The following is a 26,831-nucleotide window of genomic DNA, read 5'->3' on the forward strand; positions in this document are numbered from 1 at the left end:
ATATCATACAATATTTGAAGATTCTTGACTTTGATATCTAATTGTGCCACCATACACTGTTCTTCAGTTCACTGAGTGGATATATAGCTTGTCAACATGTCAGTATGCAAAAATTAGATGTATCTTTAAAATATTCCCTCTCATACTTTTTACTGAATCAAAATCATTTCCATGTTGCAAAAGCACAGATACAAAGGGCAAAATCCAACATGTGCAAAGAATGTTTCATGGCTTGTCAGAAGACCCAACGGGGTTCAAAAGGGACAGTTATTTCTCAGGGGCAAAGTTAAAATGTAGAAGTAGCCTTTTGGATTCACTATATGCTTTTCCAGGTTCCACAAGAGTAGATCAACTTGTTGAAAAACTCTTCCCTGCTGTTCACAGAGAAGGAGGCTAGTTTATCTCTCCCCACATCATTCTGGATGCTGTCAGATGCTTCCCCATGATACTAATTATGGCAGCATCTCAGGGCAGGGCCATCTTTCTCCTCATGAGTCAGAATATTCTTTTCACTGGCTTTGTTGTCCCACAGCCTGACGCTTGTTAAGCGGAGCTGTGAAGCTCCTACAAAGATGCTTCCTTTAATCTTCCTCCCTGCTCAGGATCACTTCCTCACATTGCACTAAACTCGTAGTTTGCTGATGCTTGTTTATTATGCTTCAGGTAACATGGAGGGGGGATCAGAACTGTGGTGCATGTGATAAATACCTTTTGTAGTAGTCCCAAAGAAAACCCTCCTTGCCTGGAATGTCTGTTTACCACAGAAAGGAAGCTGGCACTACCACCATTGGGAACTTCTTTTCTATGACAAATAGCAGTGTGTGTGTGTGTGTCTGTGTCTGTGTCTGTGTCATCTGTATCTGTATGTGTATGTATGCATATATGTATAGATGTTTATTGGAACTGCAACATGAGAAACTGCACCACACTCCTTATTCCTTTTGCACATGTGAATGCTATTTAAATTACATAATCAAGCATGCCTTGCCACATTGTGTGATGTAGTTTGGCCCTAATTCATATCCTTTAATGGATCCATACAAATTAACATACACAAGCATGGGCCATGAAATCATTTCCCACATCCTATTTGCCATTCTCCGATTCTGCATCATTCAGTAGCACTATGGCATTGGTGGCTGGAATAGCAGTGTTCAGCATGAAAGTGTCCTTCATAAGAAGAAGTGCTAGGGGTTGTAGCCAACGGTAGTTGGAGTAGACCCATTGAAGTTAGTAGAAATGACTACCTTACGTTCATTAATTTCAGTGGGCCCTTTCTGAAGAAAGCTTAGTTGGACAGAAAACCAGGACTTGCTATGAGCCCTCAGGATGAAAGAAAGATCCAAATTAATTGGTGCCCACCAGTCTTAAAAATATAACATATGTTGCAATCCAAACACATTTACCTGAGAGTATGGGTTAGAAAGAAACATGCACAGGATTGCATCATTAATGTGGTTTCAAGGTGCAGAAAGACATCAAACATCCACAGGACTCTAAACCCAATGTTCAGGCTACTGAAGAACTCTTGAATTTGTGAGTAAGTCAGGAAGAAATGTGTATCCTGGAGGTTGGTAGAGAGCCCAAGTCAGCTTACCATAGCTGTCCAAGGACCTTTTACATCTTTATTTCTCTTTTCAGGTCATGCTCTGATAAATACCAAATACGGTATGTTTTCATGTGTGTGTGTGTGTGTTTCTGTACTGTCCACTCCTGCTTGTAGTTGAGAAACCTCTTGTTTCTGTCTTTCTCTTTGCTCTGAGAACAATTAAAAAAAATCCATATGCACGGCTCTAGCCTTAGACTAGTTCCAGTTGATATTAGCCTCAAGTTTTCACTTTCATTGATGCCTTTCTAGCACATACGACCAGTGCTCTGGCTCCAGTGCAAGGCCAAGTCTGATGCCCTTGCACCAGAATATGACCTGTCCTCATTTCCATTGCCAGTGCATCCACTTCTCTGGCACACTGAGGCATTGTTGTGCAGCATTTTTAAGTGTCATTCGGTCTCCACAGACCAGGTCATACTAGTGAATTGATTTAGTAGTAAGCAAACAAGCAAACAAACAAGCACCAGATTGATACTTGCTTGTCAGCAACTGTCTTTAGTTAAATCTTCAAATGTTACCGCTTTCCTGTTACAGTTAGTGAACTGATCTAGGATCAGGCTAGGGATTGAATGTGCTCCCCAATAAAACACATCAAGGCACTTTTTACCGGACACCCTGAACTCACAAAAGAGCTGAACCTAACATGCTTTTCCCAAGTTTTCATTTTCTTGAAATATGCTTTATTGGTTGCTGTTCCTCTTACTCCACTATTCAGAAGGAACTGCTTCTTTTCAATCTAAAACTGCATACTGGGACATGCTTGCATGCTGTTAGAGTTCCATTAATAGCAAGTCACTCTAGAAGATCATTTTTCAAAACGTCACACAAATCATCCGATGGAATTCACTTACCATGTTCTCTAGGCCCAACACAGTTCCTTGTTATCAAAGCAGTACAATTAACTAGGGGAACAATTCATTACTTCAGACTGGCGGTCTAAAAGAATTTCATTTACCAAGTCAAAATGATGCACAGACGCTGCTGGCAAGTAGAATTTACATCAAAATGCAACCAAAGAGTCAATAAAAATGCTGGGGCTTAAATATTTATTATATGCTTTACCTTTATTTAATAGGGTTGTGTTTCCAAACAGTTAGAGTTCATATTATTGGCTGGAAATGTAAATCCTATGATATCTCCCATTTGTCACCCCTAGTTTCATGGCTTGTTATAATTTACTTCATGCATTCCCCCTTTAAAAATACTCCCTCCTGAGCTGAGAGCCTCTGTTTCTTCAGTTCTGTAGCAGTAGTACTGTAGAATCAGCATGGTTCAGTATCAAATCACAGAAGCAGAATTAATGAGTCACATGTACAGGTCAGAAGCTTCTCTGTGATCTCGAGGTCAGGAAATTCCAAGTCCATCTTGGAATAGGATTTATCAAATCAGTTTTAGCTTTACAGAAATGGGGATGACTATTTTCATAACCTTTGGTTAGGAAACAATCTATAGTTTCCTTTAGTGAATGCTAGAGACACCATTAAAAGGAGCGGCCAATCCAATATGCCAGAGAAAATGACATTATTATTTTTAAAAGACAACACCAGAAACAAGAAAAAACAATATTATCTTGGTTGTACATAGAACAACTATAGTCTTCCCTAATGGCAATTTAGTGGTAATAGTTGATCCTCAAGCACTAAATGCCTAACTATAAAATTACTGGTGTGCGGGTTTTTTATTTTTAACAATTATGCAGAACAATTAATAAGTACAGAAATAAAATGTACCACAATAAAGCAGATTGCCTTGCAAACTGTGGTGTGCAATTTAAGATGTAAGTGCAACACTTGAATTTTACATTTGAACAATAGGCTTTGAAAATGGATTCATTCTGAGATAGCTTTCTTCGCTCCCCACAACTTTTGCAAGAGCAGGCAGTACTATACATTTTAATTTTCCAGCAAAACAGCTTCATTAGGCGTGAAAGGTTAATTGCAGGCTTAAGTGCAATTCAGGGAACCACACGTGAGGCTTTGGTGAATAGAGCCGCCTGCTACAGAAGGCAGTGAGCTATAAACTGTTTGCCCTGCTGAAATGTTTTACTACCTCATTTACTAACTGTCTTCTTTTACTGCTTGTATTTGTAGTTCTTTTAAACCTTTAATAGCTACAGTTTTATTTCACTGTAATCAGATTTAAATAGAAATACCCAGGCTGGGATGTTTGAATCTCTCTCCCCCCCCCCCCATTTTGTTGTATACAGCTACATACTAACTGATGGAAGACCATATTACCTTCCAGAATAAGAAACCAACATTTTATACTTTAGTTTTATTTGCTGGCTGAGAAATGCAAGTTTCCCCATTCCTCTATTGTTCATTTTAATTAAAAATTTATCATGCTAACGCTTTCTCCTTTGTTATAGTGAAGGGTGTTAAAGATGACCTGCTAGTTTTGGTTAGGCGGATAATTGGAATACATCCGCCTTTTAAATACATATTATTGTAAGATACCATTCTGGATAGATAACTTTATTAGATTAAATTACTGGCATTTTCACATTGTTATGCAGAATCTGAACATTCACAATACGGAACACACTATGATAATTACAGTAAAGACCCATCAGTGTAGAATCTTTAATACTCTAAATGAAAATTAAAGAAGTTAACCATAATGTCACAAAGAAATTTAGAACAACAACCAGATTAGGCAAGAGTTGTCATGCAGGCAAGTTAAAAACAGAAAAGATGGTCCTCTAATGCCGTTTGAAACCAAAAGCTTCACATTTCAGCATTGCTGCAATTTCCTTGGTTAGTTCCCCCCCCCAAAAAAGCTCCTGTAAAAGCCCAGTAACTGAGGACTAAATGCAGCTGCATTAGTGCAATGAACTCATTACTTAGTATATTAATAATATCAGAGATCCCTGTACCTATGAAAGTTAATGCAAATGGCTCTAGTGAAATTTCAACCCTACTGAGAAAATAATGGGAATTAGAATGGCTAATCAGTGGTTAACATAGATCACCATGGAGCTCAACAAGTACATCTTCATTTTTATTTCATCAATACTATTTATAATTACACACTGGGCATTTTTACTAGGGTCTGTCATTTATTATGATCGTTTCAGTGCACTAAAGCACTCTGCAAGCACATATGAAAATATCCTGGTTCATCAACTCATTTATAATGCTGTGAGCACTATCTTAATGTTATGCCAGGGTTTCTACTCTTGCTAGCCTTATTTATAAACATTAACTTCACTTGCACCCATTATTCAGAGAAAGTACATTTACTGAACCGAGGAAGAACTGAAAGGTACAAATCAGGTCCCTTAGCCATCCTTTCCTCATCTCCCACCTCTGTGTTCAAAGATGCTGTGTTGGACTCAGCTCACAAAGCAAGGCTGCATTTCAGCCCCTATTCATTTCAGCTGGGTTTATCTGTAGCCAAACCCTATTAAAATGAATCAAGGTGCTCTCATTTCCCATCTTCTTTTGTTTTGTTCCATCATGGAACGAAAGATGGCATACATGTAGTTCTCAGGCAGTCACCTTTCTTCCCCTATTCCTCTTTCTTCAGTCCCCAGTTTACCATCTCTGTTCCCTTCCTCCAGGCTCCCCCTCTCTAAGACCCTGATGTCCTTCATGTCACCTTTAGACTTCTGCTTCCTCTCTCCCTCATTTTTGGCTCACTTCTACCTCCTTACCTAAAGTACCCTCTTCTTTTTCACTGCCAGTTTTTGGTTAGGATGTGGAAAAGTATGTCCATTTAAGTAATGATATGAACTACAACTCCATTAAATCAAATATTTGTATTGTAGGCAGATCAGTGCTATTTTCTTTTATGGAACAAAATCCCATTCAGTAGTACTTTGTCTTGGACTCACCACATGGAAGCAGCTGTCACCACAACTGTCATCCCTAAATATGTAGCAAAATAAACATTCTCTGAGAGGCAATTATGTTGGCAGATTTATAAACTAAAGTGCCTTGAAATAACCTTTGGAAGCAAATTTTGGAAGCTAAACAGATCTGCGTTCAGCAGCTCCCTAACACTGCACCTAACTTCTTAAAAATCCAATTACACAGATTACTTAGCATAGATATTTGATGCATGATAGATCCTTTCCACCCAAATAATCAGTTTCTACTTTTAAAGTGTGTCTGCTCATTAATAGTGAATCAGTTAATCATAAGAAGACATACCTCTGCTCTCACAATGCTGTTTGTTCTTCTAATTTGATTTCAAGGAAATCCTTATTCACTGATTTGTAACTTCACAAGAATATAGTGTAGTATGTTAACCACACCTGAATCGAGTGTGATCTCCAAGGTAGAAGAGAAAACTCCACCTTACCTTATTGTAAACAGTGAAGACTCTGCAACATTAGCGACTTACAGTTTGTAGTTTGCATTTTTCAGCTGATTCTGTTTTCTGCTATTAAATCAGTGTCAAAACAGATCAGCAAGAGCTAGGTGATTGGAACTTAAAGGATGGAAAGCTGTAACTAGGAAGTTAAAAATTTTCCCCACTCCAATTCTACAGTCAGTAACCTCAAATCTTATGACTGGAATAAATTATGCAAAATGATCAGTGCATATACATATGCATATGCATGTTCTAATTCATAATTCAAGCAGAACTGCTTGTTTCCATGTTTTGCTTCATTTTAGGGAAGTAAACTTTTTTAAAAGGGGGTAAATGCAAATAGGAGACCCTGTAGTGTGATAAGGACCATCTAATTTTATACATCCCTTATGACCATGCTTTGGAACAGACTTTGTTTTTTCCTCCCAGAAATACAGAAAACTAAAGCATTTATCATCCATTTACAGTTACTAGTATAATCTCCTTTAATCCATGTATTTACCCTGGAAATCTCATTCTGCTGTTATCCCACATGCCAATCAGAATGAGCTGTTGACAGAGAAATGTCACACATATCAAATAAATGATAGTCCTTGAAACACAAAATGTATGTCTTCATTTTACCCAGACTTTTTCGCTTTTGTTTTCTATTTTACCTGTTCCAGTGAAAGCCCAAAGCCTTGCAAAAAATATAATCTGTTGAATAAGAGTATTGGGGTTTTGGGAATCCTGGTTTAAAATCTGTGGGGGAGAAATCTTTCTTAGCCTCAGTTCACCATCTGATCTGTGAGGATCTGTGAGATAAGGAAAAGCACACTATAAAGCACACTGCATACTTAAAGTAATATGGAAATGATCAATAATACTAAATTGGGAAAGCAACAGAATCTTCAGTTTTATCGGAAATGTCAGTGGCTTGTAACAATTTCTTTCTTTTCATTCTTTTCTTCTTTTGTACTGAAATTAATGATAATATTCTACAAAACTGATATTTGATGCTATCCCTTACAAAATCCTGCCATTTCCAAAGAGATTCACAGTGCTTCATTTTCACTTCAAATAGATGCCATATAATAGGGAAAACCTGCTCGATCTGAGTAATGATCAAAGCATCACTATCTTTGCTGTTGATATTGTGGTTAGGTTTGACAGTCTCCTGATAGGAGCTTAGCAAAGGAGAAAGAAAAACATTAGAAGCATAAAGTGTCCCATTTGCTTTTGTCTCAGATACTCATTTCTTCTTGGTTCCTTGTTAAAATCTATCCTTGTCAGACTACTTCAAAGCTTCCCCATACTCCACATTTTGCCACCTCCTCCATGGCAAATCCAACTGCTTGGTGGACATTAGCTGTGGCCCATGTGGAAAGCATGCTATTCTTCCAAGTCCCTATCCCCAAGCAGTAGCCGAAGGAGAGAAAGCTATGTGCTTTAAAGTTTAATCACTTTCGGATTTGTTTTATCTTCCCTATAAAACAAATGTACTGGTTGCCACTATCCAGTGATAAAGAAGGGTGAACAGGAAGAGGTGATTTTCATAGTGCAAGCCATAGTTGTCATTTCAGATGTTTACTGCAACAATAGTTTTCCACTCCAAGACAACAAAATTTGGGTACCTAGTCGGGCAAGGTCTGGGCTGGAGCCCAGTGCAAAAGGAGCAGAGTCCATAGGAAACTACCAGAGACATAAGTCTGTTATTACATTACATGTACATAGGAAGCTTCCATGCCGCAAGTCAAATCCATCTAGCTTAGTATTGTGAGCACTGACTAGGAGCAACTCTCCAGGGTTTCATACAGGGAGTCTCTCCCAGTGTTGCCTGGAGACGCTGGGGATTGAATTTGGGACTATCTACATGCAAAACTGATGCTCTGCCACTGAGCTATAGCCCTCTTCCAAGTCTTCTACTGCCAAGCAACCCTTCTATAAATGATGCAGGCCAACACAGTTGATATGACATAGGCTACAAATGTCTCACACAGGAAGAACTAAAAGTGCAAAACTAATTTAAGACCATGTCTGTCACTCACATAAATAGTATTAAGAAATTAAACACCTGGAAAATATTCTAAAAATGTGTATCCATTTTACAGATGGGAAACACAGAGAGTATCTAGTTTATAGACAGCTTATTCTATGAATCCATAGCAGAGAACCCAAAGTATATAGCTCAAACAAGTGGACCAAACTACAAGCTTCAAATCAAGCAAGCCCATAGAAAGAACTCAATCCGCACAAAGCAGATTACCCAGTCTTAGGGCTTTTTGAGGGTTCCAGTCAATCAGTCTTAAGAGGCTCCTCAGTGTCCCCTTCTGATGCCTTCTCCATACTTCTAGACAAGAAACTCTTACCTAGGGGAAAGAGAAGGGGGAGGCAGTGATAGGCCCTCTCAAAGATGGGTGGCTAATCTTTCCCAATGGAGATTAGAATTCAGCTAAAACTCTTAGGTTTCCTGCTGGCAAAAAGATGCTCAGTGTTTCATTTCCCACTCACGGTATGGTTCCCGAATGAAGTCCTCAATCTCAATTCTGGGTAGAAATAGAGAGTCTACATCTGTGGGACTCACCTGCCCCAGTATGCATACTTGCACAAAGCATATATGTGCAAAATAAAAATAAAAATACACAACTTTAAAATAATAATGGGAAATCAACATTTGCATCCTTTGACTGGCAATACGGGGCCCAGAAAGCCCCTAATTGGCCGAGTTGGTACCTTTCTATCAGTTTTGCAGCCCTAACATCAGCCCACTCTCGTAGACAGACTTGGGAAATAGGATGTAATATACGGAAAGACGCCTGAAGGATAAATAAAGGTAAAATGCAGGAACAGAAAGACAGTGTGAGGCTGAGGGAAATGAATTTGGAGGGAGAATGGTCAGGGTTACAGTTATGAATCATTTATATTTGCCTTGCTTGTTTTCTGCCTTACAAGGAGAAATCCCTTGGCCTTTTGAAGAATGACTCTTTTGCATCTAAAAAGCCTGTGTTATCCAAGACCTCTGAGCAGGGGTAATTGTAATCTAATTGGGACAGTCAGTTCCAGCTTTTATGCAAAAGAGCAGCAGACAGAGCCTAGTTACCAATTGCCTGGGCATGTAACAGCATCTATTTTAGTTTTAGTTTTGTCCTCAACAGCAATGTCTGAAGAACAAGTTGCTTTTCTAAAATTTCCTTTCAAAACTGGAACAACTAGTTGACCCACTTCTATCTTGCTACACATACTCTCAATATATTCATTTCTGGGGTGCCTCTAAACTCTGAATTAGATTTGTGTACCTAGATATCTTCAGATGGACTGAAAGTGCTGCAGTTGGCAAAGATGTTACACGACGACAGAGGTTGAAGGTCTTGTACTGTATTTTGTATTGTAGAACTATATTTTCCTTCACAACTCACAAACTTTACTTGGTGATGAATATCTTCTTAGACAAATTATTATGGTGAACAAAAATTCTGGTACACCACTTTAATCAAAAGTAGATGCTATCTTCACCTATAATGTCTTCTATTCTATCTGCACCCATAATGTGTTCTCTCTTATACATTCCATTCGGTAAGGCTGAGTAACTACCAGGATCAGAAGCGTTTTGGGGGGAGGCAGTGGCTAACATTCTGCTTTAATATATTGTCGACTTTTTTCCTTTAAGCTTGGGGGGTTTTTTATGAAAAAAATGTTTGTTAAGCAAAATTAAAATTTTCCAGTTATTCAGTATCCAGCTGAATTCTGCCATTAAATATTCAGTGCATCTCAGATTCCATTGCTAGCAGTCATAATGACAAATAAATAATCTTTGGTATTTAATTCAGGATTAAGTCAACCAGTTCTTAGAATTTGGAAAGCAGATTACTGTGTGAGACCTCCAGGCCTTCAAACATTTGTCATGCATGGCTAGTCAGATTATCTGCAGTACACCCATAAACATCAGACACATCAGAAAAAAAAAGAAAGCGAGAAAAGCAAAATAGTAAATATCTTCCTCTCAATTTTGGCTAGCTCCATTACCAAAGCTGGCCCAATCTCATTCAGCATATTGATTTAACTCAGTCCAGCAGAAATGACTAGGACTTTGCTCATAGGTTTGAGTCACAGGAATGTTTTCCATTGAGCAAGCTAATGTGGTGAAGGAACTGTTACAAAAAATGTTGCAGACTCATAAATAATGGGAAAAGTTGGAGCCATACATCGACAAATTATGAAGGCTGCTATCCTTTTGACAAATGATGTGCATTTTTTTCAAAACTGAATTTTTCTTCTATATATATAACTGGTGTCTAGTTTTATTTGTAACTTCAAGTTATAAAATACCTCTGGCCCATTTACATCAACCATACCTTCATGTCCAAATTTTTTTCTTTCTAAAGTTCTCTCTCTGCCCCCCATTAGTTGCATTACTGTCTTGTTTGTATAAAGTTGTAAGTCTGAGCACAGATTAGTGCTTCTATAGCACAGGAGAACTTTCCCCTCTTATTTACCACTATGACATCTGCTTTGACCCAGCATGGAAAATGCTATAACCCTTGTCAGGAAGCAAAAGGAATATTTTGTTGATTGGTGGAAATACCTGTTCGCTCCATTTCCCTTTTTACAGTAACTTCCCGTAGCCCGACCACACATAGTGTTGACTACACTAGATCACTAGCAGAAAGGTGAAGGAGGGAGAGAATGACCTGATTCTGATCTGTGTACTGAGCTCAGGGCAAAAAGGGGATGGGGCAGTCATTTGTGCTGGCTTGCACATAATACAAAAGTACAGTTTAGCATCACATCAGGGGTGGCTATTTTTTAATTACTGTTTTTGCTGTTGGCTAACCCTCTGAAGACCACATGCCAGCAGTGGGCATCAGCATGGTCAGTGCATGCATACATATAGAGGCAGGTATGCACATACAGTGACTACATGGACAAGCCTCAGTGAGCCTGAGGAAACCTGGCTTGTGCATCTCCTTCCTCTCTTCCTCCTGCAAGGCTAAGAGGAGGAGGACTGCTGATGAGTTAGTTGAATTTCAAGCGTTTGCAACTTAACACCATGTGAGAACCAGGAATCCTGGTTTAGAACAACAATTAAACCATCTGGTTTCAGTATCCATAGTTTGAAGATGCCCTGTTTAGCGACTAACCACTATTTGTTGTAAACAAGGATCCCTGATTCATACCTAGCCCTAAGCTAAGGTATCTTCGAAACTTAAAGTAATTTTGGTAGAAGTCTTCCTCCCAGCAACGTGGCAAGGGGCGTGTGCAGTCCTGATGCTTTGCTCAGGCTTACTGAGGCTTATGTGTGAACCAGCCCACTGTGTGTGTAGCCACTTGCCTGTGGAGCATTCTTCATCATTGCTCAGAGCTTTTTGTGTCCCTTGGTGAATGCATGTGCACCACATTTCAAAGGCTGGGATAGGTTTATTGTTTTCTTAGTAAGAAGCAGCCCAAGTTTTAATTCTATCTCATTCCAGTTTGATTTTTAAAAAGATGAAACCAGCAAAAACAAAACAAAACATGGATGCATTTATCTGAGTAAATTGGTCCTCTTCTCTTTCTCCTCCCCTTCGTTCTTTCAGCTTGCCTTTCCCTTATGCATTATTTCAGCACAAAGATCTCAAGGCCACTTGTCTACAGAGATGCTAACACAGAGAGTTTTATTACTATAGCCATGCTTCTAGTCCAAAGGGAGACCATGACAACTGCTTGCTAATACTTCTCATTCCTGGCCTCATTCTTTATTTTGAAATTCAGTATTATTACAAGCAGATTTTAGGGCAACCTTGAATACCTGAAAAGGTTTAAATATTTATGTTGTTTGTCAATTTTTCAATTTAATCACTGAGTAAGCTTTCCCCTCCCAGAAAAGAAAAGAAAAAAACCGCTTTCCTTGCTTGCAATAAAAGATATGTAAACAACTGCTCACATTTGGGAGGGTTTCTCTGTTTTCTCCTTCATTTTCCTTCTTTCATTAATCTTAATCCAAACAAACTTTTATTTAACTCCTGGAGATGGTCTGGATTTTATGAACAACATTTCAAATTTGCAATCTGAAAAGTTTGCAGCTAATGATTGCATACTGTAGCTTCCCTGTCACCCTTTTCCTTGATTTCACCATTCAGATTTCCTGCCACTGGCTGTGTCAGAGGGAGAAGAGGAAGCAGACTGGGAGCAGCAGGTGTTGGAAGTTGAAGAGGATTTAGCGAGAAAGAAGAGGCTGTGGTAGAGAGCAGTCCAAAATCAGAGGAGGAAGCAGAGGCTGACGAGAGGGGCCAAGAGGCACAGATGAGGCAGGCTGCTGAAGAAGCCAGCGGTACGAAATCTGTAGCCCTCCAAATGTTGCCCTACTAACGGATCTATGGTGAGTGAAATGTTGAATCATTTGCAGGCGACAGATTCAGGGAGATGATTCTTATAACAGGTTGGATGTGGACTAAGTTTAGTTGAAGTAACCTTCCTCTGAAATCAATGGGACAACTTAGTCATGACATAATTTAAGTCCCACCAATTTCTGTTGCTACTAAGTTCAACTCTGGATCCAACTCAGTGATTGTTAAAATAGCTAATGAAAGCTCTAACCTGCAAAGACCATTTCATTAATAAGGGACTTCCTGTTGCACAGCCTGGTTTTTTGTTACCATTACTTAGTAGTCCGATATCTAATGGATGATCTGTAGTACCTTTATATTGACCAGGAAGACACTTATATAATCACTAGCAATGTGATTTAAGATAATATTTTTGGTCTTTCTAGCTCATGGGTTGGCAAACTAAGGCCCAGGGGCCGAATCTGGCCCAATCGTCTCCTAAATCTGGCCCGCGGATGGTCCGGGAATCAGCATGTTTTTACATGAGTAGAATGTGTCCTTTTATTTAAAATGCATCTCTGGGTTATTTGTGGGGCATAGGAATTCATTCATTTTTTCCTTCAAAATGTAGTCCGTCCGTCCGTCCGTCCCCCACGTCTGAGGGACAGTGGACTGGCCTCCTGCTGAAAAAGTTTGCTGACCCCTGTTCTAGCTGCTTTCCTCACATGTAAGAGTGACTTGCAAACGTGATGAACTAACAACTTCTGAGCCAACAGCTCATGGCTCCTCTCTGCTACAGCAATTTTCACAATCTTAAAGATTCATTTGCTAGGAGTATTTGATCTTAGCTAATGAATTGATCACTGGCAGTAGTGAGGAAAAAGATAGAAAGCATTTTATGAGCTGGTCCATTGCTTGAGATTGCAACAATCCATTTTTTTTCAAAGGGTCCTCTATTCATACCCCTCACATTGTCCATTCTAGTCCATATGCTTTTCTAGGCAGCAATAAAGCATACAAATCTGAAAATAATTGGGTGTGAACAATTCAGTGTTTAAGAGCAGTTTGCATTGGTGATGGAATGTTTGCTTTAAGAATTATTTTCAGGAGATATTGATTTGACAATATATTACACAACCACATCTCTGTGCTCTTGGGAAGGCGAAAAATCATTCTCTGCTTAGCATTTCAAATAGTGTCCTAATTTAAATGAGATTTCAACTGTAATGCTTCTTTTTTTAGACTTCTCATTTGCACTACTGCAGTCTTTCAATCCCTTATTAGTCCAAGTATACAAAGGAGAGAAGATGTGCTTGATGGTGATGATAATAAATACTGTAGGTTAGCATATAACCTCACATATTCAAATGTTGAATGAAAATAAAACTGATTTATTTTCTCTTGTCCCAGCTCAAATATAATGGTACTTGCTGGTCATTATGGTTCAAAAATATATATGCTTAATTCACATGTTGTACCTGCATAAAATTTTATGAATCCTCAAGTGATGCTCATCCATTATTTGTATAATTAGTAAATAATACTTATTTCCCAATAACTTTAGGCTGAAGCCCTCTGCAAACATATAATGCTATGCATAGATGAATGTATGGTGGTGGCCAGGAGTATATTTGCTGGCCTAGCCCTGATGTCTGCATGTTCAATGGTCCATCACCACAGACATCTACACTTATACACCCAAACGTACATATGCTTTGAGTATGCAAACTGTATCTTGACAAAATGGGGCTGTATGCATTGAATTCAGAGAGTTTACATGAGTTGACAGTTTAGGGGGAGAGACCAGCAGGTACAAACATAATCCATTCTACACGTTTATCTGTACACAGATTGAAAATCAGGACAAATGTATTCATTTTACATGTATGCACCTTTCACGCAGTACTTGTCATGAAGCGTTTGTGTCCAAATACAAAATCTTAAGTGAATATCAGCCCTTAAACAATTAGGTAAATAGGCCTAAAAACCACTCAGAGGCTGTGTACATATGACATTTTTTTCTAGACTCAATGGAGACTACAAGTAGTCTCTACATGTTGCCAAGGGCTGCCAAAAAGAGCCTCGAGGGCCACATGCACTCCCTTGGGCCATGTGTTTGACCGCCCTGTCCTAGGAGCTGCCCATGTGACCTAGGTCACATGACCTAAGTGGCCCACTAGGTCTTAAGTTTCCCCAGCCTCCATTGGAGTGTATCCACACCTGCCCAATGATATTGTGGGTGTGTGTATGCTAAGATTGCAGTGAGCACTTCCTTCCTTCACCTGAGGCATATGCAGGAAGGAAAAGGCATGGATAACCTAATGAAGGGGAGGGTTTTCAAACTTATATCAAGTAACCATACCCACTCTTGTGGATCGTAGGATCTAGAATCAATCTAGATTGAAAGTAGCATGTTGAATACGAGCATGAATGATTCCATAATGAGAAAAACTACATGTTTGGGCTACAGATGGGTTATTGTGTGCGCAGGCTGAGTATAATGAATGAGCTTTTTATTCTAACTATGAAAGTGTCTTGGAACTTGACATGAAAAGCTGAAATATTTATCATACTTGAATCACAGGGGACAAACCAAGGAAACTAAAGCAAGAAGTTTTTATTTGTGAATTGGTATTATGTTCTTGTCCCAGAATGATAAATGTATTTCTTTATTAGGGAGAGAAATGCTTTCAAGCTAACAGTTCCTTCTGTATATTCATGGCATGTTCTCTTACCAGTGATGTTTCTTTAAATCTATGTCATCCACTGGGTCGATATATCAAATGCTTTTTATTAAAATCCTTAAAAAATGTAATTGTTCGAGTATCTTAGTTCTAATTCTTAGTGGTTCTGGGGTTGAGAGGGTTGGGTATGCAAGAATGTCCCCAAGGAGCCTATTTTAGTGCTGCAGAAGTTGCTGGGATCAAAGCCTCTGAATCCTGTATCATTACTATTATTATAACGTTTCTTGTACTGCAACCTCCCTCACCATCAGAACCCATGGCAGCTAGCAGCATCCATAAAATACAACATTAAAAACAAAGTTAAAACCAGAATCTACAGCAGTGGTTCCCAAACATCCCCCCATCCCAACTGGACCACTTGAAAATTGCTGAGGGTCTTGGCAGACCACTCAATAACTTTTTTGCCTGTTACATAGCAATTGTAATACAGCTGTATGGTTTTTAATGGTATTTTACAGACATGCTGCAGACTGCCTGAATGAAGCATTCAGAACACCGTTTGTGAACCTCTGCAGTACAGTAATCAATAGCATACAGCAACCAGTGGTGCTGATTTGTGGGGTCACTCCAGCTACGATTCAAAGGCCTGCATAACAAATAGATCTGAAGCTATCACCTGAATGTGCAAAACTGCAAAATCTGTACAGGGATGTCACTGCTGGGAGAGCCAAGGGTGCTATAATAGCAAGGCCTCCTCTACAGATGTGTGAACCCAGGTTGCCTGGTTATGGGAAATGCTGTTTTTCAAATACACATATATGATCCAAGATAGGCATCTTCTGTGACACTGAAAGAATCCTGCAGTTCATTTATCGAACTGCACATGGATTTGCTGGTGTACCAACTATATTGGTGCTTCAAGCAACTGTGTGAGTTGCCTGTACACTTGAGTGAGCCCTTACAAGAGTGGTTTCATTGAGGAATTTGGTGCAAAAAAGTAGGTAAATGGTACCAGTCCCAGTACTGAAATAAGTCAGTACACACGTGAAATCAGTCAAACAGTTTTATATGGATTTTAGTAGAGATGCCCACATTATTTTAAAAATAATATGCTCTTGTGACAGAATCCATTTGTTCCCTTTCACTATGTGTTAATTCTCCATTTCTTATCACCTTCTAATTTCTGCTGAATGAATTCACAATTCCCAGCACCAATGGTTGATACTTAAGTTGCCTGTTTTCACAAGTTAACAAGAAGCATTCTGGTGTAAACATAACAGTTAACATATTCTCTATTGTGACTATTATATAAGGAACAGAAGAGCTTTTGATTCATCGCAACTCAGAGTAACTGGTTGAGTGTTGTGTGTCACAGTTTATTAACTATTTAGAATTATAACTAAGTTTTTCTTCTCTGATATTATTTAAACTGATATTATTTTTGGCATTTATTAACTTTGTTTTTTTAATATTTTTGTATTTTTTGATGTTGTTTTCAAGATTTCAATAAAAAGATTATAAAAAAAATAATAGAATTATAACTAACCCTTCAAATATATCATCAGAGCAGCTTTATAAGGAAATCTGAAAAACACCACAAAATAGCTAGTGCATTAATAATCTTAAAAGTAAGAACAATTATAAATACAGCATCAAAATAAAAACTTTTTTTTTTTTTTAGAAAGCTAAAAAAGGACCAGCCCTGGGAAGAGTGGATTCCAAGTAAGCTCCTTCTGAAGCCAGGGCACCCCACTAAAAGCTGTCTCTCCAGTAATCACCTGCTGCACCTTGGATGCTGTGGAGGCAGATAAAGGCTCTGTTGAGAAAGGATGGATGGAACAGCATGTGTGGAGGCACAATTGCGCAGAACAGGATTCAGTTCTGACAGCTTTATTAAGCTAATATGCAGAATTGCATGGTTGTTTTTAGCAACTGTTCTCTGCTGCTTTATCTATTTGTTGGTAATATGTTTCTTGCTTTTATTACATTGTTATCAGCCACTTTAGAAGTTTTAAAATAAATGTGTTGCTGGAAGATTCCAGGTGAGGAAATAGTGTCATCTAGCTGGGATGGTTGGGTATTATCCTGGTAAGCTGCACTAAAAAGCCAGCTGTTGAGAAAAGCCATTCTTGTTGGATGCTAACCATCTGGCACTGTTGCCAAGCAATCGGCTAATGCCTCTGATTTTATCCTAAAGCTCCCACACTAAACCCCAACTGCTGGCCTGCAATCCCTTTGGAGGGATACCCCAATGTTGAAGACGACGAGGGTTACAACAAGAAGAAGTAATAAGTACTTTCACTAAGTATACAAAGTGTTCTTCTAGGTAATTAGAAAATACTGTGAAATATCAGGAAGAGGGTTTTTTATTTGGTTAGACTTCAGCCTACAGGTGTCTTAAGTTTACCCTGACACTGACAGTCAGCCTCCTTGAGAATGTAGATCCTATATCCAGAGATCTTTGGGTAAACCAATTTCTTCTTTCACCTCTGCCTCCAAAGGCTGGTCTCATAGGACTCCGTTTCAAGAACAGACCTGTCAAATCTCCCAATTGCCTTTCATTACTGAATAACTCCTGTATGTCCCAGAGGACAGCTGTGTTAAAATAACAACTTCTCATCTGATCATTTCTAAAAGCAAGAAAGCTACTTCAAGTTATTTCCCTTTTTAATCTATAACTCTTTATCAAATGGGGAAGAATTTCATTTCTGGCTCAGGTTCTGATCCTCTGCTATTTTTCAAAAGAGTGATAATGTGTTCTTAGGATGTGTAATGTTGAAGAGTTTTTAAAAATGGGATCGGATCTGCTGAACATACACTTCCACAGTTAGTATTGATGGGCATTACTCAATACACATCAAGAGAACAGTGAATGGCTCCAAGTTTTTAATTAGTGCTCAAAGTCAGTAAGAATATGTTTTACGCAGTGAGGCACTAAGAAGGCCAGAAAGTAGCTGAAATTTCTCCTTTCTTTTAGATGTGAATCTGTGTAGATTCCTGGCTCAGCCCCAGGTATTAAGGAGTGGGAAAACATAAAAGAATGTCATTGGATTTAGGATAGAATAATTTTTAGGTTGATAGTAAATATATATATGTATGTATGTATGTACCGTACTTTTCGCACCATTACACTCAGTTTTTTTCGCCTAAAAGGTAAAGGGAAATGTGTGTGCGTGTTATGGAGCGAATGCAGGCAGGAGGAACCGCTCTTGCTGGCTGTTCGGCAGCCTCTCTTCTTCCGCTTGGCTGGCTGAGAAGCCAGCAACAGCTGAGCAACAGCTGAGTGTCGGGAGACAGCCTCTCTTCCTCCTGTCTGCCTGCTCTATGGCTTTTTGGCGAGGTGGGAGAAGGGAGGCAGCTCGGAAGCCAGCAAGAGCTGCACGCAGTGTGTAAAAGCCAAGGTGGGGAAAGGGAGACAGCCTCTCTTTCTCCTGTCTGCCTCCTCTATGGCTTTTTGGCGAGGTGGGCGCTCGGAAGCTGGCAAGAGCTGCGCGAAGCGTGTAAAAGCCAAGGTGGGGAAAGGGAGACAGCCTCTCTTTCTCAGTGTCTGCCTGCTCTATGGCTCTCCCTTACACAAATGTAAGCGGCTCTTACTCTGCTTTCTTTACAATGAGCCGGAAGGAGGGACAAAGAGGGCATCCCCTTCCGTCCCTCCCCCAGCACCTCACCGGTAAATTCAAACAAAGCGGCTTACAAGGCTCGTGTCCCTGAGTCTCCTCCTCCTCTTTTTGCTCCGGTTCGAGGCAAGGCAGCTCCACAAATGTGAGTTCCCCCTCTCTCTTCCTTCCCTCCCTCCCTCCCTCTTCCAACTTCAAAAAATATTGGGGGGACAGCCAGGTAAGCCCCACTCACATACCACAATGGGGGATGGGGGATGACTCCCTCAAATATTTAATGGGGGAGTGAAGGCACCTAGGCCCATAGGAGTTGGCTGCTTTGCCTAGGACAAATGTGAGCTCTCCATCTCTCTTCCCTCCCTCCCTCCCTCCCTCCTTCTTCCAACTTCAATAAAATATTGGGGGGGGCAGGTACAGGTAAGCCCCATCTCACAGACTGCAATGATCTCAAGACAAAGTGCATGCACACTGGTACCTTATATGAATGGCAATGCCCATCAGCATGGGGGGATGATGACTCCCTCAAATATTTAATGGGGGGGGTGAAGGCACCTAGGCCTATAGGAGTTAGCTGCTTTGCCTAGGACAAGTGTGAGCTCCCCCCCCTTCCTTCATCACTGTATTGGAGATATCATACATTACTGACAGTTCCTTCATTCACGTGGTTACAAAACACGGATCCACATGGATCCTCAGGATTTTTGCACTGGGTCACCCCAAATTCACCATCAGATCACATAGCATGTCCATGGCTACAGCATGCACCAAAAAAATCACGCACCCACTGTTGCCTGGGGCCGCAGTGGTGCAAAAACGTGGTTACAAAGTACGGATCCACGTGGATCCTCAGGATTTTTGCATTGGGCTACCCCAAACTCACCGTCAGATCACATGTCTGTGGCCACAGCATGAACCACAAAAATCATACATCCACTGTTTCGTTTAGAATATTTTTTTTCTTGTTTTCCTCCTCTAAAAACTATGTGCGTGTTATGGTTGGGAGCGTGTTATAGAGCGAAAAATACGGTATATCATGAGATATACATTCTCTAAACTGGAACGGGGGATGAGAATCCTTTGCTTGGATAAGGCAAACAATATATTGGAGGACAAGAAAGCAATTAACAATGAAATTCACTGATGCAAAGAAGAATAAGAAAGGAAGTTCTAGAGATTAAAAGCTTCCTGAAAAAGTCTCTGCCTTCTATCGTAGTTGTCACAGTTGAAAACTCTGCACAATCCATATAACTATGTGTGTTATAAAAAAAGAAGCCATTTACTTTTAAGTTATAGCACATTGCTTTGACTTTAAAACCTCACTATAGAGCAGTTGGACTGTTGCGGATTTGAAGGTTTCATTTGAAAACTTAACTCATTTCAGAGAAGACATGCATAAGGTTATGCTGTAAACGAAATATTAGTGGAATTAAAATACTGGAACTTATTTTTAATACAATAATGGCAATCGCCACAATACCACCAACCAACTTTCTACACCTACATGAGACAGAGAACAAAGAAGCAAACAAGACAGAATAAATAATATGGCCAGAGGAAGCAGGAGGAGTGACATTAACTCTTCAAGAGTGCACTGTGAGAACAAGTTCTTGGAAGAGAGGAAAAGGGACCAAAAATAAAATAAGAATGGCCAGAAAAATGAGCCATAGATACTTTTTCAGAGAATATTGCATTTTCTAGTCAGCCCTGAAAAGGTAGGATAAAGTTCTCCTGTGAAGGTCCAAAGCATCAACTGATGTGAGACGTTGATGGAAGAGGGGATAAACTTTAATTAACTGCATGGCTGAAGCAGACTGAAAAAAGGGAAGTTGAGATGAGCCAAAGCATGAGCTGACCAATCTGGAGGTAAATGAAGGTTGGAGCACTGAGATTCAGAGAAGCAAAACTTAGGGCTCTTCAGACCTCAGTGGCAGCATTGGAAACGGGCTCTCCCATTCCATCCTATAGTAATAGCCATATATTTCTCAAGTTTCAGGCTTCAGTCCTGCTTTCCTGCACTAAAATGGTGGCATCAGGAAAAAAAAATGGGCACAGAAGTCTATTTCTAGGTGGAGTTATGTCCCACATGCTAAGATCTCATAAAGAAAATACCAGTACATTTTAATGACAGGTATCCAGCAATGGGGGTGTGCATGTGTGCAAGTGAGGGACAAGCTCCTTGTTTAGGAGGAGGCATCTGCCCCCCTCCAGCACTGCTCCCCCTCTAATGCTGCCCATGCTGCACTGGGTTAGTGTTTGGGACATACCTGTCTTGATGGGGCATGGAGTTAAGAGGGGCTGAATGTAAAAATGAAAGGAAGATTTTCCATCATTCTCTGTGCTGGTTGGAGCAGTTCAAAGGCTCGAGGATGTGAACAAGGTGCTTGGGATTGGTCAGGGCGACCACTCTGCACCCTTGCTCTTCTTTGCTGATTAAATCTAGCAGGGAGAGGATAGCTGGCAGGACCCAGGTGGTGATTAGTGGTGGTCCCTCATAGAATTGTAGAGTAGGAAAGGGACCCATGGGTCATCTAGTCCAACCTCCTGCAATGCAGGAATCACAGCTAAAGAATCCCTGACAGGTGGCCAGCCAACCAACCTCTGTTGAAAAGCCTCCAGTGATGGAAAGCCCACTACCTTCCGAGAGAATCCATTCCCGTCAAACCTCAAATAAAGCAAATTGGTTTATCACTCTTAGTTTTGCTCTGTTGTATCTTCAGCCCAAGGCACTTTGATTGTCTAAACCAGAAAGTGCCATATAAATCAGCCTAGTGATGTCCAAGGATACATGAGATCTTACAACATGTGTGCAAAGTCCTCCAGTGCACATCACAGTGATCTTTAGATAAAAAAGCATCTGTGCAGGAAGAAAGTGGAATGCTAAACAGAGAGAGAGAGAGAGAGAGAGAGAGAGAGAGAGAGAGAGAGAGAGAGAGAGAACGAACACTGTAGACACCACACAACTGCATCACATAAATATCAATATGTACTAATCTGAGCACACAATTCCAAATACCCTGATCCCAAAAATATTTCCTCAGAACTGTTCCACTTCCAGGTAAAGCTGAATCAATCTAAAAAAACCCCTTATTTGTCTTAATTAAAACTAAAGCCAAATATAATTAAAGGCTTCTGTCTACCCTAGATGAGTACACTGTGCCCTCCCCAAGCATTCATTCATAATTAATGCTACTTTAAAGGTACATTGAATTGAGGATAAATTGTTACGCAGTTGTCTGACTATTCCAATTCTGTATTCAGTCGCTTGGGGTCTGAATGCAAAATAAGACATTTCAGCTAATGCATACTGTAGTTATAAATGTATTGGTTGGACATCTGTATAAATTCCCACCGTACAGTCAGCTAAAATAATATTTTTGTACTATCTATTACTCTTTCAGTAACTGAATCTTTGAAACATCAATTGTATGTGTACTCTTGGCAAAGTGAAAGCTTCATATTCTTCAGTGTTTGAAATTTATGGCTGTGGAGGATTCCAAATATAATTGGTTTATTAGAATTAAGATTTTAGCACTCTTATATGGGGATCTCCTTACTGCATTTCAGTTTACGATATTTTCCATGTTCATACATTTGCTTTTGTATTTTATGCAGCTTTTCACTTGTGTGAAGTGAATGGATGATTTCTGTCTTGGGAGTAATGAACTTGAAGGCCATACCTAATCTGCATATGCCAATTTGATATATTTAGCATCATTTGAATTAATAGATTGGACACTAGACAACAACTGGAAGTGTTAACCCCAAGTGCATGAAATCCATGTATCTGACTATGAAAAATACATGGAAATGAACTTTCATCGTTCTTCTAACAGATGAAAAGAATCAATTGAGAAATCTAACATTTTCTTAGTTAATATCATTTGGGTATGGAAAGCCATAGTTTATTTTTACTGATTAAGAAATGATATATAAATATTGTTACTGGGCCCTTTTTTTTTCTACAGGAGGACTAGAGAGATACTACAGTCAGTTGACTAGATGATACTCTTTCCTGGATTGCTCCCTCACGTGTGCAAGGGCACACCTTTCTCCCACCCACTTGACACACCTGTCAAAACTCTCATACTGCTGGGAGGGCACCGATACCGAGAAGGCCCTCTGCATTCTTTGGCTGGGAAGTGCTCTTGACACCATGTGCATTTACCTTTTTCACACGATGAGTGGCATTCAGCTAAGTTTTACTCCTAGTAGACCCATTGAAATTAATGGACCTCATTGTGTTCATTAATTTTATGTTCTACTTTAAAACTTAGTTGAATCCCATTCTGTCTCCATATGTGGATATCGAATGAGGGCAAGGAGAAAAGGTTTCATCTCGCTCCCCAGAACACACACCTGGATCAAAGCATCAGGCAGTCTAGCCTGTAAAACATTTTGGCATCCATTTTAAAGTCCTGCGAGAAGCATAGTGCTGTTTGCTCAAAATTATTTTGTAATTTCTCTGGAGATATTTGATTGTATAACAGTATTGAAGCTGGGAGGGGGGTGGATTATCTGTTTACCTAGTTCATTCCCCTGCCACTTCAGAACTGCTTATTCCTGTATATTCTCTAGTGCTTTGCTTACAGTCTGCTATTGTTTACTAAGGACATTTAATCCTATCATGCAAAGCTCTAATTGTTTAAAGCATAATTATAGATGTTAAATTGTTTTGCTTTTTATGATAAAATGTCCTTTGGAGAGAATCAAAACAGAAATTAAATGAATGTAAAATGGAATTATTTAAAAAGTCACTAATTGAATACTAGGCAATTAAAATTAGAAGCTTTTTGATGAAATAATTATTTTAATTATACAGCGCACTTAGGTTCACCATTTGTAAACACTTCAGCGTTTATCATTAAGATGGATTTTCATGTACACTTGTTCTGCTTGTTTTATTTTAGAAAAACAGGCACTCCAGAATGCCCACAAGGACCATCCACAAACTGGTTCAATCAAAATATGTTGACTCAAACTGATTTAAGTTCAATTGAAGCAAATAGAATTTAAGCTCAATTTACATGGTGCACTATACCAGCAACATGGCTGTTCCCACGACACCAAATTTCATGGATACCTATATATTTGTACAGCTGCCTGCTTTATGACCAGTTGCATCATTTTCAGGGGGGTTGCATGTGTCAGGTCAGGAACTTTTCTAAATGTTAAGTTGAAAGAGCAGTATTTACATAACACTATTCAATCAAAAAAAGTCTACAAGAGCTATTGTAGGGGATAGTCTGTAAGAATGCCAGTAAGGTTCACTTCCTATATTACAGTCTTGTGTTACAGAACTAGACAAATTAGCAAAGGTACTTCCTCTTGATTGCCACAAACTCCTGTGGGTCCTTGTAATGTTCCTAAGCATATTCATCCAGCCCAGGTTACCTTTTCAAATCCAAGATTAACTTGCAGGGATACTCCTATGAAGTTAAAATATAATGGCCACAATCCAAAACCCCACAAGGTTTTCCGTGTACAGAGAGAGTTGCACATCAACAGGGGCCGCCCTATGTTCACAATGTACTTCCCATCATAGAAGATGGTAAGGCAAATCCAGCAGACATATATCTGTCTTCATCAGTGCCACTGCACTGGGGTCAATGTAAAGGACAGTTTTGCATGATAAGCAAACTACCACAATAATCCTCTAGTATGTGGCCTTGAAATTAATTAACATTTTAAAATTGTATCATTTATAATATATATCTTCCTTTTAATATGCTGCAGTTCTTATTTCACTGACCATCTTAAATTCACAAAGGAGGTCATTAATATTCCTACTTGACTGATGAATAAATGTTTATGAGTAAATGTTGAATGTTTATATATTGCATGGTTTATTTGTATTGACTATATCCTAGGACATCACAGTGAATGGCAGGCTATAAATAAATAAATTTGGACCTGATCAGATTATATTTCCCCCTGGCCCAGCCCATCACATAGAAGGGAGCATAAGTGTTCTTGTCTTCCCTGCCTACCAAGTGCTTGCAATCCCTGTTTTTGAAGCTTTTGAAAATGGCCTATGCACAGAAAACACAATGTGCGTTGGCCAACACTATGCAGCCATCCTCTGGGAAAAAAAATATAAAAATCAACCAAACTATTTCAGCCTGTGTATAATAGATTTTCTGATTGTATTTGCTGCTAGGGAAATGCCCCATAGTCTACAGAGATACTTTATGTAGACCTATGGGAAGCTTAACAGAGGAATCCTATACATATCTACTGAAAAGCAATTCTCACTGAATTTAATGAGACTTGCCCCCAGGTAAGTGTATATAGATAGGATTGCAATCTAGAAGTGCTTCATTCTGTCCTTATGGGTGGCCTTCAACTAAGTTTTACAGCAGACCCAATGAAATTCGTGAACATGAATAAATTAGGTTTATTCATTTAAATAGGCTTACTTTAAGTGTAACTGTGACTATAACTTAGTTGAATTCCACCCAATATCTATAAAAGTGTATGAATGCCATTAGAATCAAAACAAGGATGTTGTTGGCAAATAAAAAGCTTTTTGAGTGAGAGGTCGAGAGAACTTCAACCATAACAGATTAATTCAAACAGATTACCTTAAAAAGAACAGGGAGTAAAGTCCCATTTCATTCCTGTTTCAGATTAGTAGAAAGCTTGTTTTGGTCAGCTCATTATTTGGTTAAGGATAAGGATCATGAAAATTGACTATTTTTGTATATGCCTGGTTATCATTACAGCATAAATTTGGAATTTGTGTCTCATATTTTAAGCTTGTATTTTTAAAGTTTAGTTGTTAATTAAAAAATAAGTTTAGTTAAGTTTTATTCCTTTAGTTATTTGTGAATAAAAATAATGTCCTTTATGAGTATGTGTATGTATTCAAGTGTTCACCTTTAAAAAATATTCCCTGGGTGCACATCTTGATGAAATGTGCTGTGCATGCCTTTGGAGATAAAGCCAGGGTGCTAAGAAGGCTGGGTATGCTTGCCCTCATCACCTCATAATGGTCCAGATCTACAGGTATTGTCTGATCTAGCCCAGCAAAGCTAACGTGGTGCAAAATGAACTTTTCCTCCCAGGAATTAACATCATGGTTCCCAGGGCCAAGACTAACTGGTTATTTGTCTAATATATGTTTTACATCAATGACAGCAACTAACTTTGACTGGAGACCAAAAGGACAAATAATGAACAAAACAGTGAAGCAAGCCAAAGCTCACTGCTAGCCCCAAGTGATTCTTAAAGACAAAACAACACTTTGTTACAACACTGTTCCACACAGCACATTTAGCAGAGATATCCAGGGGCCACGACAGCTGAGGAGGGTGTGCTAGACAACCTTCCCTCATTCTTGTATAACTAATGCAATAAAAAATGTTTTAAACCTCAACCTCTCAGGATTGTAAAACGCAGCAGTATAAAGAGATTGGTATAATTGTGCTATACAGGGTGTGCTAGCCCTGCTTCTCATTTAAAAAATCCTAAAAACGATCTAGTAAGGGGTGAGGTTCTTTCTAACCTACCCCTTGCTCAATCCAAGAGTCTTCGGTTGCTCTGTATTCCAGGAGTTTCTAATCCAGCAAGCATGTTAATGAATAACCCCCTGCAAATAGTTGTTTTCTTTTCTATAAAGAGTTATGATTGATTACTTTGTCTATTATGTTTTTCTATTAACTATTATTTATTAAGATTTTTACTAATCTCAGTTGATTACTGGTGTGCAATATCTGGCATTGCTACTAATTCCGGAAGACAGCACTTTCTTTATCTACCATGTTGTCCTCCACATAGATTAGTTACATGGACACCTGGTCCAATAGTACAGCTATTATGTATTTAATTTTTCTCAAGACAGCAGTGACTTATCTCTGATTTGCTTATCTGTTTGCTTCAAAATCCCCTGAACATGTGCAAGTGAAACTTTAAATAAGATGCCCTTGCATGGATTTAAATGTCTAGCTTTAGGCATCCAAAATTGAAAATTCTGACCTCATTCACCCAATTTCCCACACTATAAAATGGGACAAAGACTACTTAACTCAGCTCACCGGGTTGCTGAAAGGCCTAATTTAGGAATATGTTAGTGTAGTATGCAATTCTAGCACTATAGAAATTTAAAGCATTTCATAACCGTCCATTCTTTATCTACAGTTCCTACCCGCCCCGCCTTTTAAATAGTTATCAAATCTTTTGACTAGATAAGTGAAGCTGGTTCTTTCACATGCCACTCAGTAAAAAAGAAAAGGGGAAAAGCGTTAACTCAGTTGAGCACAAGATACCACAAAATAGTCCCCAGTGGAGCCAGCTGATGAGAGGGTCCACTGTTCCTTGTGCCACT

At 39.2% G+C, this 26,831-nt stretch overlaps 1 protein-coding gene and 1 long non-coding RNA gene across 5 annotated transcripts in view; one reads left to right on the forward strand and one right to left on the reverse strand.

Annotated features, from left to right (window-relative positions):
• LOC128414210 (uncharacterized) overlaps positions 1-22,594 on the forward strand; it is a 38,349-nt gene extending 15,755 nt beyond the window's left edge. Inside the window, exons 2-5 of one of the 2 annotated variants that reach the window (XR_008330610.1) lie at positions 12,022-12,260; positions 15,410-15,470; positions 17,089-17,176; positions 22,474-22,594. This is a non-coding gene — a long non-coding RNA (uncharacterized LOC128414210). Of the gene's footprint in view, positions 1-12,021; positions 12,261-15,409; positions 15,519-17,088; positions 17,177-22,473 lie in introns of those variants that run through there. The other variant, XR_008330609.1, reaches the window with a different exon arrangement.
• The window catches only part of ATRNL1 (attractin like 1), a 498,126-nt gene that overhangs the window by 3,984 nt on the left and 467,311 nt on the right, over positions 1-26,831 (reverse strand). For 2 of the 3 annotated variants that reach the window (XM_053389095.1, XM_053389093.1), the window contains one exon: positions 2,461-2,511. The exons of the other annotated variant lie outside the window; for it this stretch is intronic. In XM_053389095.1, coding sequence (XP_053245070.1) covers positions 2,461-2,511 — 51 coding nt within the window. The remainder of the gene's footprint in view (positions 1-2,460; positions 2,512-26,831) is intronic. 3 annotated transcript variants of the gene reach the window in all.

The sequence above is a fragment of the Podarcis raffonei genome, chromosome 5, assembly GCF_027172205.1.
Source record: "Podarcis raffonei isolate rPodRaf1 chromosome 5, rPodRaf1.pri, whole genome shotgun sequence".
Taxonomy (NCBI): Eukaryota; Metazoa; Chordata; class Lepidosauria; order Squamata; family Lacertidae; genus Podarcis; species Podarcis raffonei.